General features: G+C 46.0%; 1 protein-coding gene across 1 annotated transcript; it reads right to left on the reverse strand.

Moving 5' to 3' along the window:
• Positions 1-11,701: 11,701 nt before the first annotated feature.
• Positions 11,702-15,485, reverse strand: LOC146194315 (thioredoxin-related transmembrane protein 2 homolog). Its single transcript, XM_084597347.1, has one exon. It carries the CDS (start codon positions 14,593-14,595, stop codon positions 13,801-13,803), a length of 795 nt encoding a protein of 264 aa, XP_084453473.1. The 5' UTR covers positions 14,596-15,485; the 3' UTR covers positions 11,702-13,800.
• Between the last annotated feature and the right edge of the window lie 3,833 nt (positions 15,486-19,318).

The following is a 19,318-nucleotide window of genomic DNA, read 5'->3' on the forward strand; positions in this document are numbered from 1 at the left end:
ATATGTACTTTGTTAGCAAGATTTTTTACCCTTTTATAATCTCACCGCGTCTCGTTAGGAGACCTACGCTGAGGTCATTTTGTTATCACGAGGATTTCATGAAGACCGTGACGAATGAGCGGTGGTCGCTTTCATACACTAAAGATTTCATTGTCGTGAATCGTCCATGGAAGTAATCGTGGATTAATAAAGCCTGGCTTTCTATGCAGCACAGCTTCACTCATTTATGCCCTTAGTGAAATGCCACAAGCCATGTGATTCTATCCATGTGCTTGCCGAAGCCCCAGAATGCGTTTACATGACGCGCGACGAAAGACTAGGCTAACGACGACGGAGGCAGAACGATGCTATGATAAGGTGGTTAAAGATGCCGTAACATTTCAGTTAACGTAAAACTTGACTGTAGAAATCCATGTCAAGTCAAGTTGGCTGAACAGTTACGGTGTTCATTTTTCTGCCTTATCCGAGCATCGTTCTGCCTCCGTCGTTGTTGGCCTTGTTTTCGTTCATAAGTAAAAAGACGATCAAATTCCCCGCCAAAAGTACGTCCCTGTGACGTCACAAGCAACGTCACGTGTTTGTTGTGCCTCACAGTTCACAGGGGGCGCTGGGAAACTAAAGCCTCGCTCAGAGTCGACACGCAGGCTTCTATGGGAGTTACGCTACCATTTGTTCTTCTACCATGTTTCACATCTGAAGTGGCAAAATTCGGAGCAAAATTTTGGCAGCGACCATTTCATTCTGGCCTCGATCCTTAAAAAAAAGGAGTAAAGATGCGCCGTGTGTGTCAACCGACGGTTATGCAATGGGAACTATTTAGGGAAAAGCGAGAGAAGGCTACCGCACGAAAGATTACAAACATAGAAAAATTGATGGAGGCCCTCATGCGTCACGTTGGAGAAGCAACAAAGACTCTTGAAGGGGACGATGCCCGGAGATAGCTGGTAGCAAACTGCTTCACATGTGGGAGGCAAAACATGGTATGGAGCGAAGACTAAAGAAAATAAAGAGGAGCCTTAATCTTAGAAGGAAGATAGCAGCGGTGGCGTAGCGGCAGAACATCCGCCTCGCATGCAAGAGGACCGGGACTCAAATCCCGGTGCCGCGCAATTCTCCGCCGGATAAAAAAAAAAAAAAAAACCCGCGTGTCGATGAAATTGCATAAACAGGTTTGGGGTGCGACCTGATGCCGGTGAACACTTCCGGCAACGCACTCCCTCACCAGAACATGAGTTGGCCACCCTGGTGAAGTAATTGCATGATTAGTTCCATTACAGTGCCATATTCTAGGCACTATAGTTCCATAAAACCCCGGCCTTCAGTCACCAGCGGATGCGGAACAACTGACCACGGCGGCGGTCAGACCTGTGACGCAACAGGGGGCGCTAAGAATTCCTTTCTCCTTTACTTTCTCCCTCCTCGATTCTCCTCGCGCGGCGGCGGCGAGCGCTGCGCACGACACGCTTTTTCCCCCTGACGCCCGCCGGCCGGCCGCAGCAGTGAGTGAAGCGCGAGCTTTTGGGCCAGGTCTGCGCTCCAGGAGTGCACAAAATTTTTGAAAAATTGCGAAAAAAGCATTGAGAATGCCGATAATAAAGTTCATGAATTGATTGGTTTCTTCTTAGAACTGTTTGAATGGGGAATACTGATAAACAAAGCTTTCAGGCGAGTTCTGTGCTACAGACACTTTTTAAGTCTCATGATAAGGTTTTACTTTGTGCACTTAATCTAGTACTGCCTCTGACTTTGTTTTTTTTTTTTTTAGAGCGTGAAATCTGTCACCGCGGTAAAACTTCAGGAAACGATCCAGGCTGGTGCTTTGAACTTCAAGATTAGAGAAGGTTAAAGCAGGACTTAGTCTATTTCGCTACTGTCAAGCTATCTCTCTAAGCATAGTATATGTCACGTGATCAACCATGAGATTGGATTATTGGTTAATTGTACATGTATTTCAATCAATTACTGGGCCAAATTAATATTGCAATTAAAATCTAAATTTTAGCTGCAACACCGAACCGTATACTGTTGGAAAGCTTAGGCCAAGCGTAATGGCACTGTGCTAGTTAGCGATCCGCGATAATCTGCGTTCATTAGTTAATTTTGTATAAAATCAAATTTTGAGCTGTTCCTTGCTGCTTCGAGGCAAGGAACAGGTTTGCCACGGCAGGCTTGATATGATGCTGATGGAGGAATTAAATAATTTTATGAGTACGTGGCCCCTCACTGACTTCGCGTGTGGTTAAAAGACAGCAGGGTACACTGGGAGAAGTGGTGGGCCCTATTGCCGATACACTGAAGTTCTGGGGCAAGCATGCTGTGGTATCATGCGCTGTGTAAAAGAGCTTGATTTCATTGAACGCAACAATCAAATAAAAAAATTACAAGATGCACATAGGTCTTCAACGTGCGGAAATGAGAAAGCATATAACTGCCAATTCATTAACTATCGCTATCCTATCTATCGCTATATCTACTAATGCCAGAGACCTATCGTAACTGTCACTATCCGCAACGAACACTATCACCTCACTATCCGGGCCTATTACTATAATTTACTAGTATTATCCGTAACAGTCACCATCATTACTTATCACTATTCATAACCATCACTATTTAATCTGATGCCGTCCCATGACCCATTGATATACTTCAATTTTCATTGACTTACGTTGTCAGTCATATCTCTATTATCTCATAATATCTGACGAGACAACTATACATTGACTTTTAATTCTTATACTTTCTTGTTTTCTTATAAATGGAGGTGGGAAAAGAGCAAGGCACAGAAATAACTGACTAATATCAGCGCGAGGTTCATGTCTCTGTCGAGGAGGCTTCCTTTACTTCAGGACAGGTCGGTGAGAGAAAATTGATGGAACTTCGTTTGGTCTGTTCTTTTCTTCGAGTTCGTGTAATATTGGCGGCTCAAACTGGTCTTCAGTGAAATGTAGCTAGAACATAGAGCGATGAGATAATTACTCAGGCTAGGTGAAAAAAAAATCTTGCATACAATTGAAATGAGTAATATGTTAGTGTTAAGAATTGTTGCTCGCAAAATGTTCCCCTATTTTTACATAATAACTATAATCATTATTGATTGTTTAAGTTTCGTAAATACAGAAAATTGATGCAATGATTCCGGCTGATTTGACATCGATAAATGAATACGCGGAATCGCGCTTTTAGAGCTCCAGCTTTCAAAGCGAAGGTAACCTACCAACGCCTAGTAGTCATGGTCAAAGTGAAGCGTGTGTGATCATATGAACACCTCCTGCACATTGGCCGTATCCCTGATAAAACGAACGCATATTTTTTAACCCACGCGTGCGTCGAAGCATGGCAAGACACATTCAAGAATTGAAAAAAAAAATGCCATACGACCTAACTAGTGCAGATTACCCGCAATACCTCGGGTTTACTTGCCAAAGAGTTTTTCAGGGCCAGCATTCATTGCTCCCGAGTAACCGACGCACACTACAAGTAAAAGCTGGAAAGGCTAGCTCCTCTACAAGCCCGAATTTTGATTTTTAGTGAAGGAGGCCAGGGATCCTAGCATAATCGCGACAAATGCAATCGAGAGACTGTAATTTTCCAGTTATTTCTGACAGCAAAAAGCAGATTATAGCGCCCTGTTTCTGACTGTACAGAAGTCGAAGCGTGTTAAATGATGGAGCCTTGGAGCCTCGCAGAATATTCAGCATGCTGCAGAGGACAACCTTATTTTTATACAATGAACATGCTGCCGCCGCAAAAATATTGAGCAGCAAGCAGGAATAAAAAACGCAGCGTCAGGTGACGCGTTATTACGGGGAGTGAGAAAGGCACTCGACGTCGCAAACAACTCTGTTGTTTCTACGAATAAACGTCTTTCGACTAATCTTGTGAATCCATTGACTCGTGCGCAAGCCGTCACGCTTGCCTTGAGATATCATGAATACCGCATAACCATCTTCAGGCCGCTTGCTGCAGTTGTACGCGCAACAGTACGGCATAGAGCTTGCACGCTGCAATAAAAGCACAGCGCGCAATATTCGCTCGCCGAGACTAGGGGAAAAATGGCGCGAAGGAAAAAGAAAACACAAGGAAAACGCCGGACGCGCGTCGGTTTCCAAGGGCAACGGCAGGGAGACCAATCGTCGCTCAGGAAATCGGGCGGAGAGCCGGCCTTCAGCGAAGGGGCGCGCAAGGGGCGAGGAGGAGGCGAGGAGGTAGCGCGGCGGCGGCAAAGTTCAATCGTTGGCGTAACTTTCAAAGTATCAAGGGGCTTTACTTTCTCCGCTGGACAGGCCGCCATTGGAAACTGACCCTTGCAACGTTCAAATGCTAGTAAAGCTAGTTTAGCAGTGCTGTTAGAGGAACTAGAGGGTATCAAATGGGACGTCATAGGACTTAGGTGCCGAATGAGGCATATACTGTACTGAAGGAGAGACATGTACTGCGTTATCAAAGTTTACCGAAGAGGCGAGAACTAGGAGTAGGTTTCCTTGTCAATAAGTATATAGCGGGTAATATAGATGAATTCTATAGTATTAATGAGAGGGTGGCGGGCATCGTAATTAAGCTCAATAAGCGGTATAAACTGAAGATTGTACAGGCCTATGCACCCAGATGGAGTTATGATGACCAGGCAGTTGAAAGCTTCTACGAAGATGTAGAATCGGCAATGCGAAAAGTAAATACGCAGTATGCTGTTCTAATGGGCGGCTCCAATGCCAACGTAGGAAAAACGCAGGCAGGAGACCAGGCAGAAGGTGATTATGGCATTGGTTCTAGGAATAGCAGGGGGGAGTTACAAGTTGAGTTTCAAGAGCGTAATAAGTTAAGAATCATGAATACATTCTTCAACAAACGGAAGAACCGTAAATGGATATGGAAAAATCCTAACGGGGAGACTAAAAATGAAATTGACTTCATACTGTGTTCAACCCCCGCCATTATGCAAGATGTAGAACTAATCGGGAAAGTGCGATGCAGTGACCACAGTATCGTGAGGTCCCGAATTAGCCTAAATCTGAATAAGGAACGCAACAGATTAGTAAGAAAGAAACCCATCAACGAATTAGCGGTGAGGGGGAGGGCAGAGGAGTTCAAGATCTCACTACAGAATAGATATTCAGCTCTAACCGAGGATGGCGACATTCAGTTCAGTTCAGTCGTGTCCGACTCTTCGTGACCCTTATGACCATATCACGCCACGCTTTCCGGTCTCTCACTATCATCACATAACTTCATCTGCAGCGCCTCGAGGATGCCATCTAACCATCGCGTAGGCGGCATTACCCTAGAAGCAATGAACCGTAATTTCAGATATATCATTGCTGAGTGCACTGTAGAAGTAGGCGGTAGGATAGTTAGAGAGGATACCGGTAAGCTGTCTAAGGAGACGAAATATTGGATTAAGAAACGCCAGAGTATGAAAGCTTCCAATCAAACAGACCAGATAGAATTGACCGAGATATCAAAACTAATCAATAAGCGCAAGGTGGCCGATATAAGGAAGTATAACATGGAAAAAATTGAGCATGCTGTAAAGAACGGGCGAAGCCTTAAAGCGATTAAGAAGAAATTGGGCATAGCCAAAAACCAGATGTATGCGCTAAGGGACAAGGCAACGTCATCACGAATATGGACAAGATAGTCAAAGTAGCCGAGGAGTCCTATACAGATCTCCACAGCACCCAAAGTGGTCAGGACCGTAACGAGATTGGCGGTAGGGAAAAACAGTCAGACGTTCCACCAGTGACGAAGGACAAGGTCAAGAAAGCATTAGAAACTATGAAAAGGAGGATGATCACCTGGAGAGGATCAGATAACAACAGACTTATTTGTTAAAGAACGGGGGGGATATTGTGCTAGAAAAACTGGCCACCCTGTATACGCAGTGCCTGGTGTCATCAACGGCACCGGAACCATGGAAGAATGCAAACATTATCCTCATTCATGAGAAAGGGGAGTCTAAGGACCTTAAAAATTACAGACCAATCAGCTTACTGTCTGTTACGTATAAGGTATTTACTAAGGTAATCGCTAATAGAATCAGGACAACCTTAGACTGCAATCAAGCAAAGGATCAAGCAGGTTTTCGGAAACGGTACTCTACTGTCGATCATATCCATACCATCAACCAGGTGATAGAAAAATTCTCGAAATATAGCCAGCCCTTATACATAGCATTCATTGATTACGAAAAAGCATTTGACTCCGTTGAAACTTTGGCGGTGATGCAGGCATTGCGAAATCAGTGGGTAGACGAGCCGTACGTGAAAGTGCTGGAATATATATATAGTGGCTGCAGAGCAACCATAGTTCTGCATAAAGTAACAAAATTCCCATAAAGAAAGGTGTTAGGCAAGAGACACGATCTCCCCAGTACTATTGACATCTTGCTTAGAAGAAGTATTCAGAGACTTGGAATGGGAGCAGTTAGGGATAAGGGTAGTTGGAGAATACCTCAGTAATCTGCGATTTGCTGATGACATTGCCTTGCAAAACAACTCGGGGGATGAACAGCAAATAATGATTGATGACCTAGACAGGAAAAGTAGAAAGGTAGGCTTGAAAACCAATATGCAGAAGACTAAGGTAATGTTCAACAGCCTCGGGAAGGAACAGCAGTTTGCGTTAGGTAGCGAAGCACTGGAAGTAGTAGGCGAATATGTATACTTAGGACAGGCAGTAACCACAGATCCGGACCATGAAAAGGAAATAAGAAGAAGAATAAGATTGAGATGGAGCGCATTTGGCAAGCACTCGAAGATTATGGCTAGCAGCTTACCGGTATCGCTCAAGAGGAAAGTATACAAAAACAAGAGTTGCACCTTACCTGTACTCACCTATGGAGCTGAAAAGTGGAGGCTAACTAAGAGGGTTCCACTTAAGTTGAGGACAACTCAGAGGGCTATGGAACGAAAAATGGTAGGGGTAAGGTTAAGAGATACGAAGCGTGCAGAGTGGGTCGGAGAAATAACTCAAGTTACTGACATTCTAGTCGAAATCAAGAAGAAATGGGTATGGGCAGGACATGTAGTGCGAAGAGGGGATAACCGATGATCGCTTAGGGCAACAAACTGGATTCCAAGGGAAGGAAAGCGTAGCAGAGGGTGGCAGAAAGTTAGGTGGGCGGATGAGGTTTAAGAAGTCCGCAGGAGTCAAGTGGATGCAGCTAGCACAGAACCGGGTTAATTGGAGAAATATGGGAGAGGCCTTCACCCTGCAGTGGGTATAGTCAGGCTGATGATGATTTGTTTTGAACGAAGCTTGAACAGCTCACTCCACTTAGACAACTGCAATTTTAACTATATGGGTAAATTATGTTCCTTTATTACTCTGATTCTGAGATGCACCTTGAATTTTCGCCGGTGCCTCCTTTGCTCTAAACGAAAACAGAAGCGGTTGACGGAATCTCTAGCCACGGCCGGTCTCGAGGGAGAGAGCGGTTCTTAAGAGCGCGCGCTCTCCCTCGAGACCGGCCGTGTTCTAGCCAACAGTTTGCCATGCACTCACGTCAAGTCGCGCTGCACCTGCTTACAGCTTTCGATGGAACACTGCATGGCCTGATAAATTTATTTTTGTACAAAACTTAGGGGCAAAAAACGTTGAAGTGTACCGGCTTCATTCGACCGTGTACGGCCGCACTGACGAAGGAGCGCGCGCGTGAGCGGTGTTGACTATATTTTATTCCTCCTACACGATAAATCTTAGACGCTGATTACGGCGTCTTTGTATAAACCATAAGGAGTGAAATGTCAGGACCTGCTTGTTGCAACTGAGGCGGGCGGCGCGAAGAGCGAGCGCGCATTTCCCTTGCGCGTGAACGGCGGTAGCAGAGGTATAGTGCTCTAGAATATCTATAGCAGAGGCACAGCAGTGGGGCGGTGGCGACCCCTCCGAGGCGCGGCGGGCAGTGGAAACAGACCCCGATGGTGAGGCCGTAAGAGAAGAGAAGCGCGCTCTCCCTCAAGACCAGCCGTGCATGGAGGAAGGAAACATGGCTTCTATGTGAACCATGTGAAGCTACCATGTGAACAGTCTGCGCGCGGGAGCTGAAGTGCGATGCGCGTCTCGTATCGTCGTGCTGAACGTGCGTAAGGGCTGCGGACGCTAAACGGCAGTTCTTAGTTTTTTTTTTCTTATTATTATTTTTTTTTTGGTGGGAGTCGTCCATTCTTACATCTATGAATCAACTAAAGCACGCGGTCAGCTGCGATCATGACACCGACTTTTAGCATTGCTCGCTTCAAACGGCATTTGCAGCTATCACGCTTTCCAATGATTTTGTGGCTGTGGACTACGCCCGCCCCAAGCGCGGCGTGATAAATCGAACCAGGCTTGTACAATCAAGCCTTCATTAACACTTCTTTTTGGGCGAGTTGGTTCATTTTTGGAAAACTTTGAAAGAGCGCAAACACACACGACCACTAAGGACAAGAGACGAGACACAAGCGCTTGTGTCTCGTCTCTTGTCCTTAGTGGTCGTGTGTGTTTGCGCTCTTTCAAAGTTTTCCTACAATCAAGCCATCACGGGCACTCTGCCAAGTTCGTTCCCTGCCACCGCACGCAGGATTTATCACAATTATAGTCAAAATACGTGGCGTGTAAGCCGCATGGTCGATGAGCTTATTCAAGAAGACAGAGGAAATTATTACGTGCCCTCACTGTACGACTCTAACGCGCGGCGGAATATCTCTACTCTGGGATTGCCCTGCTTTTTCTGCTGGACGCTCAGAGATCGAACCCTACCATCGAACCCTACCGCCTGAACTACCGTTCCCTTCTAGAAACTGATGCTAATACACAGATGATATTTGCCAAGTATGGCTCCCTTAGTGGCCTGATCAATGATTTGAGTGCCGATCTGGGCAATTATAATGAAGATTCTGCCTACCCCCATCCATGGCCATGAGCCTCCTATTGAATAAAGGACGTTCAATCAATCAATATAGTCAAAAGATAAACACGCTATGACGTTATCGCTGTGGAGCATCTTAGCGCGCTGCCAATAAATTAGCTGTGGATGCGACGGTCGAAACGGAGGGCCGCGCCACCTAACGCTTTTTTTTTCTCTTCAAATGCTCGGGGGCAAAAAGAGGGGGGTGGGTTCATTATGCGAGTGGGTTGATTACGCGACAAATACTGTATCATTTTTCACGATCGCAAGTGGCGTCTCAAGCCGATTTGTGTAAATTGAATTATCGATATATCGAACTATTTCGCGATCCCCTTCGAGTTCGATATATCCGGGTTCGACTTCATGTAATTGCTGTATGCCAGCTTAAAATGAAAATGCACTGCAGAATATATCGTGTCATTTTCCCCGACTTGGCGAAATTTTTTATCATTTCCCTGACAATTCTCGGTTGCTGACAGCCTGCACATGATAACAGAGGTGAAGGCAATGTTAAAACGGGCAGCGCATGCTTTGATGCAGGCTGTCTGAAACAAGGCATTTACAGTAGGCATTGCCCATGCAGTGACAAGCATGCCTTTCGAGCGCTCTAGAGAAGTGTGCCAATGACTATACAAGCTGCTGTATACCACGTTATGGTATCCAGGAGCACCTGATACGATTCCTAGCATGTGGATATGAGGCCATGGAATCAATTTATCGCTAGAATGGTCCTGTACCAACAACGCTTCCATGGTGAAATTTCAGGGAATGATGGCAGACACCAGCTCAGTATCTTCCACTAGTGTACTAAACCTCCAGTAGAGTAGCACTGCCTCGTGGTGATGAAACTAGTTCATATGAGATTTCCCGGCTGTGGAGGTGCCATTAATATGCCTGAAATATTCTTACACTGTGGCTGGGAGAGCAGTCAAGCACTCAAGTGCTCAAGAAATTACTCCAAGGGACCATCAGTTCATCACCTGGGCTTTGAGAAACAACAATGGGTTGAGGGAATTTTGAAACAGCCTGGCAGTGAAGAGAAGTAGCTGGCAAGAATACATGCAATATATGCGTCCTGCTGGTTCTTGCTTTGGAACCAGCACTCTGAGGTGAATAAAAAAAGCTTTAAATTGCCCCAACACTTGCAACACGGCACAAAGAGAAAAAATACAGGGGCAGAATGGCCAGTGTTAATTAGAAGAAAAGCCTATTTAATATCTTAACTGCAATAAAGGAATGAAGAAAGTAACATATATGAGGTGGAAAACAAAGCACAACAATGCAGGCACCAAGAAAAGACGAACAAGGCAAGGTTAAACTTTGCTGGGGCAGGATGAAAGGCTAATGAGTGAAATATTCACAAGTGACCAATGAAAAAGCACAGAAAGGCCTGGTGGTAAGGTGACTTGCTACTCTGGAGTGAAAAATGGGGAGAGTGAATGGAGGGCGAGGATGTACAATGAATTTGTAGGTTAAGCACACAGAAGAAAACTAGACAAGCATTGTAAGGTTTAGAGCTATTTCTACTTCACCTGTACAGGCACTGGTGGTCAATTATTGCCAGTTCTTTCAAAAATGACTTGCGAACACTGGAAAGTGCACAGGCCTACTGTTACACGTGTGTCTGATCACCAGTGTCACCTGCACATCATGTACCCTAACTCAGACTCTCGATCAGCCTGTGTGTTAAAATGCGGCAACGGCATCAACAACATGCGCACATGCACCCAGCTTAAATAACATTCACTTTTATAATCCCACGACAAGAATTTGCCCGCTTTGGTACCCCAGAGGAAATAATCTGTGACAATGGGCCACAATTCAACTCTGAAACACTTTCTCAGGAGCTGGGACATTTCCTTCTACCCAAGCTCTCCATATTATCCACAGTCCAATGGTCTCGCAGAACGGCCAGTGCAAACAGTGAAACACAGTCTAACCAAAGTACTGAAAGATAGCAATGTCTCTTGTTCTCATGGAACTGAGGGTTAATGTCTCCAGCAGAACTTCTAATGGGCTGCAAGATTAGAATGCCAATGGTAACTAAAACCACATTATGACTGCATTGCAGCCCAAACATGGCTTCAAACTCTAAAGACAGCATCATGGAGACTAGCCACTGTCTTCCCTGACTCAAGGTCAACGAGTCTATTTTTGTCGTAGCAACAAATGGAAGCCTGGCACTGAGGTCCAAGTTGGCCCACAACCACGATCATATGTGATCAAGTCCAGGGATGGAGGGCGTTTCAGAAAAAACTGGTTCCATATTAGGCCAGCCTTTTGGCAGTCAAGTTGCACACCTGAGGACTACTACTAGGTTGCCTCCAGTAATCAGCATCACTAGCAGTGCCATACCAACGTGTCCTGTCAAGTTGTCACAACATGCTCGGAAAGACAAATCGTTCCTCCAGCAAGCTAAGTGCTTATGAGAGAACTGTACTAAAGAAACCTAACAAAAAAAAAACAAAGGGCATGTTACATATGTCTGATGTAACCTAACTCAGACTCTCGGCCAACCCGTGTGTGTGTTAGAACGTGGCAACGGCGTCAACAATGTGCGCACATGCTCCCAGCTTAATAAAGTTCATTTTTATAATCCCAGGACATAACATCTACAAACCCCCTGTCTGCTAGATTGCAGAGGTGCCGTTATCGACAATTACAAAACTCAACATGCATGCAACTATTCCAGGAAAATCCAAGAAGTCTCAGTGGGAAGCAGACTTGTAATCACAGAGCTGTGCTTCTCAGTCTGATCTCAAGCCAACAGAATTGGCCTTTGCTTTGCCTTGTAATGCAACACACAAGAGCAAATCATTCTACTAGGCAATTTTAATGCAAATATCGGCAATCCCCACAACTTTTGCACTGACATTTCATGACACGTGCAACTTGTTATGAAAACCAATGATTGCATTTCAACCATCTCAAACTGAGAACAAGTGCTCAGATTACATCTCTACTAAGCCATGCAATATGCAGGACATTTGACATTACAGTGAGTGATACGAAAGCAATAAGGACTCTGTCTCTACACATGACATCGCGATTCCCAGCCAGATGAGGTATGCCACGACGTGACCTTTGCATTCTCATCAGCGGCACTTGCTCTCAAAATCAGTCTGAACCTTCAGCACCTTCGCAGCCCATAACATTTGCTCATCCGTATTGCCTTCTATATCGCAGCTGCCTTTAGAGAGCAGGATGTGCACACATGGATCTTATGTGATCAGTTAGCCATGCCAGACATCCCATCCTCTGCGTGGAACAAGCAGAAACAAACCTTACGAGGTGAACGCGCTGCAAAGAATGCGAAGCTAGAACTAGACCCACAAGACGACAGAAAAGTTAGACAAAGCAACAGAAAATCGTGGTTGTCAGTGGCAACATGGGTGTGTGCAAGTAGATTGCTCACAAGTGGTTAAGGCAAGCTCAACTCTTGAGCACGAGGAAGCGGCCCGATCATGGTTGCATATAGATTGATGCAAAATGCGAAAGGTTCTTGTGCAATGTACGATGTAAATGTACCTTAAAGAACCTCGAGTGGCCGAAATTAGTCCAGAGTGCTCTACAACGATGCCTCTTTGTGCTAAGTTCCCTCCCTTCCGTTATGTTGCAGCCACTGGGACTGACACTCGCCTTTTCCTAAATTTGTCGGGTAATTAAAGTGCACCTTTTTCTCTTAAAAAAAAAAAAAAAATCTGTTTTTTGATGTATTCACGTGTCATCTTCACATATTCTTCCGCTTGCTGCTGTCCTGTCCAAAGCACCTAGCCAAGCTTTGCTACACACCAACACTCGGATTCACTGCGGCGGCTGATGGGCGCAACAGCACCTACAGAGTCGAGAGAGAGGGAAAGAGTGGCACAATATGGAGACATGCAACACCTCTTGCTACTCCCGAGTGCATGAGGGCCACATCGTGCATGTACCTTGTCCAACTGGGAGTCACAACATTGTGTGTAGAGACACAGCATAACACTTACAGTGCCATTCTTGAAATAACTCCCAATGCCTCACATGCCCTGCCACTCTCAAGTATACTCTTGTAAACAAATAAATTTGTTGGATAAACTTCAAACAACAAATAGAGCAGATGTTTCTAGATTTGCATCATCCTTATATTTATCACCGCATTTATTTCATTCTCTTCTTAGCACTGCTGCCATGGTCTAGAGCACTGTAGCCATAGTAAGTGTGCAAGGGGCGTCTGCACCTTGACAGATGAATATGAATTCTGACTCACATCCGACTACGATAAGGCAGCTCAGCTAAATGACTAGTCGAGTGAAGACAGTGACGAAAAGCCCCTGCCACCAAAGAATGCAAAGATGAAACCTGACAAGTGGAATTAAAGGATTTTTATATGTCCTGGAGAGGATAGTAGTGTGTTACTAATAAAACTGGCATGGAACTAAAATGCAAAAACAAACCTGGACCGCATGCAAAACAAAAAAACTGGAAAGAGTGAGGAGGAGGCAGAACAAACTCGGCAGTGAAAAAGTTAATAAATGTATGACATATCTGCAGTCCTTGCTGAACACTGGTCTCAATGCTAAGGTAGCACACACTAAAAACACTTCCACACAGTCGCCCCACATACACTGTGGATTTCAGCTGGCTGCGTTGGTACAATGATGTGGTTGTGCTGGTGACCTATTTTAAGCAGGCAGACACAGATCCCCATCACCTCATGTCGGGGCCTGGTTTTTAACTTATGCCCCTTGAGAAGAAACAAACATTACATAGGGGCAGCCAACAAATAGCATGGGGCACACTCTGCTGTGGAGCCACATTACCTACCCTCTGAACATTTCATCCCGCTGCTCACGAGTCTCGGTGGCTGCGCTTCAATACATGAAAAACCTAACCGCTCTAATGCCACCATTGCTGTACTGCACGAATAAATTCCATCAGCTCTGCTTGGGCTTCTTGCGCTCCTGGCGGCACTCGCGTTGCAAGTTGTTGAGGTCGAAGGCGGCCGCCATGTTGTCCTCGCTGAAGACGAACGGCACCAAGCGACCTCCCTGGGCGTCAGGGCGGCGCACCGTAACGCGCCCTCCGCGGAACAGCAGCACAGTGGGCAGCTGCCGGCTCAGAGCCGTCGTGCTCACGTGGAGCTCGTGCGCCAGCTCGGGGAACCGAGTCACGTCGAGCTTTGCGAAACGCAGGTTGTCGAGTGCGTAGCGCGCCGCCAGCTGGGCGAAGGCCGGTGCCATCTGTACGCAGGTGGGGCTCCAGAGGGCGTACAGCGCTACCACCCAAGTGACGCGCCGGTCCCCGTGCTGCACCAATTCGCGAAAGCTGTCGGCGTCCAGGTAGAGCACAGGGTCGGGCCCGCCGTACGCCGGCGGCTCCGGCAGCACCAGCATCTGGAGCAGGCACAGGGCGCCGAAAAGGAGGCCCAGCCGCGGGTCCCAGTAGGCGAACAGCAGCAGGCCGGCCACCTTGGCGTACATGCAGGCTGTGGCCAGGTACGGCAGCAGGCGCACCACGCCCGTTTTGCGCGTTCGGAACAGCACTACGACCGCCACGAAGGTCAGGATCTCGGTCTCGCGGAAGTCCAGCTGACAGTCGCCGCCAGGAAAAAGCACGTCGCAGAATGGCCGCACCAGCCGCAGTACGGGAAAGCATGCTGCCAGCAGCAGGTTGACCATGTAGTGCGGGTGCAGCAGGCGCCGCAGCTCAGCGCCCGTCACTAACGCCATGGTCGCGTACTACTTTGTTCGACTGTAGTGCCCACGACCTACTGTATGGTGGCGAGTGCCTTACCGACCAAGGTATATTGACCGACGACCATACGACGACCGCAAAACGTTCCTGCTGCAGGATTGGATTGGCCTGCCCCTGGATTGATGCAATAAGTAGGGCGCCGTCTGCTGCGACCCGGTTGCAGCAGCGAAATGCTTGCTGCAACCCATGACGTCTTATCCGGTTTAAGAAATAACGTCACGTTCGGCGGGCGAGACTAAAACCCGCCATGAATAGGGACACCTCGTGAATAGCGCGAAATAGAAGTGTGCTTTCGCTAAGGCAGTTTTGTGAAAACTGCTCGCAGCTTCGAAAAGACTCGTTTTAGGCATTGCAAAAGAAGGAGCACATAAACACCCTTCCAGAATCAGCCAAGCGATCACATACGGTGATTACATAAACACCGCAACCTTCAAAACGAAAGCCAAGACCACCTACACGTTGAGAATATTCTTCCATGGCAGCACAAACCAAATCACGATCCCCATACACAGGCTTTTTACATACGCTTTTGGTACTTTTGGTTTCTAGTATGCCACACTGTGCACCATTCATGCTTCAAAAATAAATCCAAGACGCCCTGTTCGTGAAGCAACACGCAAATAAGATTTGTTGCAGAATGAACGGAGAGACCGACGGGGTCCGCAGGTAGGAGCACTCTTTCAACTTCCGTGGATGCACGAAGCCTCTACTGCGTCTATCGCCTCTGTCGTTACTAACGTAATCCATGAAGAAACTGCAAGATGAGCACTGAGGCACGAAATGTGCACGGCGCAAAAATCGCGATTCACACGACCACACATTCCAAACGTCGTTTACAAACACACGACACGTGATCTGCCTTTGGCTTTCCTGCAAAAACACCAATCCGAAAATAATAAACAAAGCCAAGCCAATCCATGGGTTGCAATAACGATTGTCTTTGTCTTTCTGATTGTCTTTCTGATATTGTCTTTCTGATTGGATCAGAAAAGAGTCACGTGCTTCAAACTTGTGGCGCGAAACCATCAGTTGAGGCAAGCACTTTTAGCGGTTACGTCAAAATGACGTAGCCGTGAAAATTGATTTCAACCGGAGCTATCCTTGTTGCCTGGATGACAAATACGAATGATTTTGGAGTGGAAGCAAAGTTACTGATGGTGGTTTGGAGAAAACTTACGCTCGATTAACCAATGTGATGAAAATAATGGCATACTGGGAAGGAGCGGATGCTCAAATTTGATTGGCTGGAGCTATGTCACGTGAAACACGTGATACGCAAGCATATTTAGATTACGTCAAATTGACGCGTCATGACGTAACTGACGTGCCGCCATTACCGAAAATGCTGACGTTTGGCCGCCATAATTTCGCCGAGTGGCTAGGTGCCCGAATTATGCTAATGAGGCTATGGCGACAGGCAAGCTGATTTATGCAGCCGTTAGCCTACCGTGGTTTCTTAGCTTGTTATTAAAAGTAAAAGGATAACTTTATATACACCTTGTATGGCTTTTTAAACGGAATAGGAAGGCAAATTATGAGCGCGTATGAAATAAAGGACGTTTAAGACAATCTCTAATGGGGGCAGAAGCGTGCGGCCGTGTGACGGCGCTAACTGCTTTCTTATTTCAAACCCTTTCTTCCCATGGTAAGAAATTATTGGTCTGCGCGGTTATAATAACCCAGCAATGGCGGCGGCCATGGAGGGAGGTACGCTTACGAGTGGTCTTTGTGCCGTTCGTCGTGTGCAAGTAGTGATCGAGGATTTGCTGCAGCACAGCAATGCTGTCAAATTGTCTTGAAAGATAGCTCGTCAGTACAGTCAGATCTGAGGAGTGTAGTGTGGCGGCTTTGCAAGCTCCGAGGCGAGAATTGCCCTGCGCTCGGAGTGTTGAACTGTTGAGCTACTGGTGTTTCGGGTGGAATCGGCAGTGGTGAACGCCTCTGATGTAGGATGGCACGAAATGTATTCGTTCGGCCGAGCAACGAGCTCCTGGAATGTGTCGGGCTTCTCGATGGGTGTCGACCAGCAAGGCAACGCAGTCAATCTGCTGGAAATGCTGCAGCACGTCGAGCATCACAGAGGTAAGCGCAATAGGAAAACCTGCAAAGGTGACTGTTCATACAGCGTCATTCGCATTCAAGTTGTACACAGGCGGGAAATGACTGAAGATTAAAGGAATACTTACAGGACGCATGCGGCGAATCCGATATTTTTAATCAGCACTTTGCGTTGCTTTTAGCTGCCTATTTCTACGACGCATTATAATTTTCTTCAACTTCTCTACACTGCACGAACTAAAAAAAAAAAAAACAAAAAAAAAACCTGAGTGTGCTCGTAGTTGTCAAGATTTCTTGGCTAATGGTTTCGACGACCGAGAAAGGAAAGACATGTGAAATCGCCTGATATAAGTCGTTCCTTTAGTTGCAAAATAGAAAAAGTTAGCCTTCGCACTAAGTGAACGGAAATGGTTCACTCAGGTATTGCACTGACCATTTCTTGCATTCATAGATTACACTTTACCGCAGCTTAGCTTGCAGCATTGATGATTTTGAATGTTCCTGTGCCATGCGTGTTTGATATTTTATTTGCATATAATTTAGGCACTAAACATTTGCAGGTGATCGTGTGGACCTTGTGCAGCCGTTGCAGCACTTCCGATCCGAGTCATCATGTGGGCGAGAAGTCCTGGGGCCATATTCAACATCGTTAACCTCTTTGCTAGGCTTGTATAATCTGGGAGGCCACGCCTTGTCCCTGGACGGCCACATCAGATGTGAAGTGCTATGCAGATGGACAGCTCTTTTTGAAGATCGTTACAGCTTGTAGGGTGTGCAGATCACATGACATTGACGCCACCTGCAAATGGTAATCGCAGCAGGAACATCAACAAGTACAAAGAAGAGGACATGCAACATTTATATTAACTCGGACAGGAACAACTTGATCACCTGCATTTGAGATTTTCACTCGCTGTCATGATTTTGACATATGCCACAAGTGATCAATGTGCACATTCTTACTGCTTCATGTTCGATAGCATACAACTGAAAAGCCGTCCAAGTCTTAATTTTTGCTGTGGTTTTGGGAGATAACCATCTCTTTGGTGTACATTTTGTTGATAGGATGTGCAAGAACCAAGTTCAGCTTTGGGTTGGCGCAGTGGTTACCGCCTCGACTACTGTTCCCAAAAACGCGGGATCGAATCCCGGCCTCGGCGGCTGCTTTTTGATGGAGGCGAGAAGCAAAGCGCCCGTGTGCTGTGCGATGTTAATGCACGTTAAAGAACCCCAGGTGGTCGAAATTTCCGGAGCCCTCCACTACGGCGTCTCTCATAGCCTGAGTCGCTTTGGGACGTTAAACCCCACAAACCAAACCAAACCTTTCTTTGGTGCTATAATTTTTTGTCTACCATCTGTAGACATACTGAGTGTATTCTACAAGTGCTGTGGCCCTCGCTGAGAGCTGTCATTCTTTGTTGTATACTTTGCTTTTTTTGTGTTCTGCTTAAACTCAGTGTGCATTTTATTAAGTGCTTCATGTCAATGAAACGCAGGAAGGTACAAAAACGTTCTCCTTCTACCTCCAGAAGTGCCATTCTGAGTAGGACGTGCGTGCACATATAGTTCACAATTCACTTTGGTGTTTGTGGCAAGCAAGCAGTCTGCGACATACTACTTCAGTGAGAATATTTGACATACGTGTACCCTGGTGGATGTGTCTGCAGTCGTTTTCCATAGCAGAGTCCATTTCGTTACACCTATCTTGTGTGCTACTAGGGTGAAACGTGAGGTGCCCACTGTGTTTTTCCACAAACTGCAGAGTGAAGCGAGCTGTGCTTCTTTGTATTTGGTTGCCTTTATGCTTGTTTTCTATTGCTTCCTTCATATGCTGAATGTAGATGAACAGCAATCAACTAGTTTTCCCAAGGATAATTTGTGCATCTATTTGGTGGTCATTGTCTTTCATTGTTGTATGCACGAAAAATGAGGGCCCCGCCAACTTGTCAACCCATTTTGGCAATTTTAGATTCCACTTTTGCAAAATTTGCCATTTTCACTTTGCACTGCAATTACAGATGCTTTTTAGTCATGTTAATCAAGATCCCAGATAACCTGTTTAACCTCTGCATCATTTGTGTGGCTCGGCTATCAATGAACATTTTTGTATTCATTTTTTTTACAAAGGCAACTATTGACATCTCTGTTGTGTAACTAGGTGATATTGATGTGCATGTGCACCCACTGGCAAAAGTTCTTGAAGGTGGCTTCGCAGGGGAAAGAATGCATTCATTTGTGTACGAGATAAATTGCTTGACATTTCATGTTACACTATATAACCCATGGTCACAATAATGATGCACAAGCGCAGGAATGAAATAAAAACTTTTTGATAAGATTGTCCTTCATAAATTTTTTACTGCAGCTCTACAAAATGCTTTGCTCCTTTTGTACATTGCTACATATCTTGTTCCATAAAATATCTCCCTCCATGATAGCGTTGTGTGTAGACCTTCCATACCCCTATTATGAGGCTGCTATCTGGGCCAGTTGCTTCTTGACACATTCTTGCTGCTGCCACATGCCCTCCGGCACTCACATATGTTAAAAGAGGGTTGGTAAAGCTCACATATTCATGCTCTAAGCCACTGGAGCATGGCTTCATCACTCGAGATGTTTATCGAATGATTGCAGCTGTGT

This window comes from Amblyomma maculatum, chromosome 3, assembly GCF_055883805.1.
Source record: "Amblyomma maculatum isolate TAMU_Amacu chromosome 3, ASM5588380v1, whole genome shotgun sequence".
Lineage (NCBI taxonomy): Eukaryota > Metazoa > Arthropoda > Arachnida > Ixodida > Ixodidae > Amblyomma > Amblyomma maculatum.